Below are 2,327 nucleotides of genomic sequence, written 5' to 3' on the forward strand. Positions count from 1 at the left end.
TGCAAATGTGCTAAGCTTCAGTGAAAATATAGTTGATCTATGCATTTTACTTACTAAGAATCTACTTAAACCTAAGACAGACGTACAATAGCTTTAATAAATTTCTACTGCTGATAAATACACAGATGCTATTTCCTTACTTTTTGAACTCTAACTACTACACATTTTAGATAAATGCAATGTTTTCAAACAGGACTGCAGTCGTATCAATTTTTCTGATAACTTAGTGAGGCAATACAGAACTGTTTATTTTCAGGCCTAACTGGTTCCTCCATTTCTTCTCATTCACAAAATTTATACTGATATCATACATGCTGTGAATATCTGTCAGAGGATTTAACTTAAATTATAGAGAATTTCCATATCTCTCTATATATAGCACATACATTAACACATGTAAGTTGTCTTATAAACTGCTACTTCCCAGTCTTAGTATAATAAAATCTATATACACCTAACAAGCTGAAAGGAAAATATAAATATCCAATCTCCATATGCACAAACACAATATAAAATTCAGAATTACTTACATGAAATTTGAAATGATGAGAGGCAATATGGTGAGAGAGGTGACTAGGGCAGCCAAGTTCACAAGGGTTTCCTGGCTTCCGTCTTTAGCGGATACGTCTGCCATATTGTCACGACGTGCCTAAACACCACATCATTTTGCATGCCGCATACATATGATATGTATATTTTTTGTTCAAGTTTTAACCATCAGACTTGAGTCACAATTTTTAATATCATATATACACAGAATATTCCATTTTCTTTAAATATGTATCTCATTTTGTTACCTGATGCAGAGTAAGGGCAGCACGTGTGGCTCCTCCTGCCACTCCAACTAAAGCCATCATCACAGCTGAGACACACATTACAGCCAAGAAAGGAACTGGTAGCAGAGGGCCCAAGAGCCTTAGAAGATGTCCAGTATCATTTGCTACATCTGCAAAGAGACGCCACTGCTTGCTATTGCAGTCTAGCTGTGACCTAAAAATGAGAATTATAATAACTAACATGTATCACAACTAATGTATGATAAGATACACATAGACTCATTGTATTGATGAGAAATTTAGGTTGTAATTAAGCATTGCCTACATATTTTGATTAAAATCAAAACTGTAGATAACAGTTTTGAAATCTACTATTTTAAGAAAACTCTGAGTCCTCTTTAGTCTACAACTTCCTATTTACAAAGTATGAAATTCTAGCAACACCAATACTCTACAAATCTAAAAGTTTTATTAAAGGAGAACATATTTTCAATGTCATATATTTATGCTATTTTGAATGCTGACATATAAAAAAAAAACAACAACTAATGTATCATCTAATAGACCAGAGACCATGTTATCAAAGTTCATCAGCTTACAACTTTTATCTCACCCGGGCGGCTCACAAAACACAAATTCCTGAACTGGTCATCATTCAACACTAACCCTCTCCAATAGGCAAATGCAATGGAGGCAATCATTCCTGATCCATCTTTCAATAGCCATGTTAATGTTGCTGCAAGGGATGTTGCTGCTCCTTCTCCCACTCCCAGACCTTCAAAGGTTGCTCTTAGGCTTAGTGCACCAGCAATGCTGCTGCAATAGGCCTGAAATACAAATACAACATCTAAAAAATTCATGAATGTAAAGTTGAAACTAATGTGGATACAAAAAACAAAATGTCTAAGATCAGTTCATAGGATAAGTTACAGCACTGTCATATACATATTGAATAATCTTTAGGAAACAAGTACAAACTGTAGCACATTATTCATCAAAAACTGACAAAAGAGTTACAAGGCATATGCAAAACATAAATCAAACCAAGCTCCCATATTTTCCATAAAACAAAGATTCAGCACAAACTTCATTGTCTTACTTGTATTGTATCCCACATTTGGTAGTGAAGGTAGTCTGGGGAAACAGAGTCTGGGTAACCCTTAGGAAGGAACACATCCCGCAGCCATCCCACAATATGCCTCTCGCTCCTATTGTAGTCCCTGGTAAGGAGACATGACTTTATCACATGACCTTATCAAGGAAAAACTGCCAAGGTTCCATTAATAAGGTAAAAATAAGTAGGTCTCGTAGATAAAAGTCACTTTTCTTTTTTTAACAACACCAGTCAACATCCAGTTATTTTTTCCAGAAATAAGCTTCTATGAAAACAGTTTAATTTCCCAAGGTGCACATTTCATTTAAATATGTCTTAAATGCATAATATTCTTTAACACTGATGAAAAATAGTAAAATATTTTAAAAGTTGGTCCCTTCACTTTGAGCTTGTTGGGTTTGTAACCTAATTTTTTTTCAGTTTCCCTTATTAAGCCT

General features: G+C 34.6%; 1 protein-coding gene across 1 annotated transcript in view; it reads right to left on the reverse strand.

Moving 5' to 3' along the window:
- LOC119594073 (RUS family member 1-like) overlaps positions 1–2,327 on the reverse strand; it is a 23,828-nt gene that overhangs the window by 17,607 nt on the left and 3,894 nt on the right. The window contains 4 exon segments of the mRNA XM_037943116.1: positions 531–649; positions 798–990; positions 1,443–1,603; positions 1,876–1,996. Coding sequence (XP_037799044.1) covers positions 531–649; positions 798–990; positions 1,443–1,603; positions 1,876–1,996 — 594 coding nt within the window.

Source organism: Penaeus monodon, chromosome 33 (assembly GCF_015228065.2).
Source record: "Penaeus monodon isolate SGIC_2016 chromosome 33, NSTDA_Pmon_1, whole genome shotgun sequence".
In the NCBI taxonomy this organism is placed as follows: domain Eukaryota; kingdom Metazoa; phylum Arthropoda; class Malacostraca; order Decapoda; family Penaeidae; genus Penaeus; species Penaeus monodon.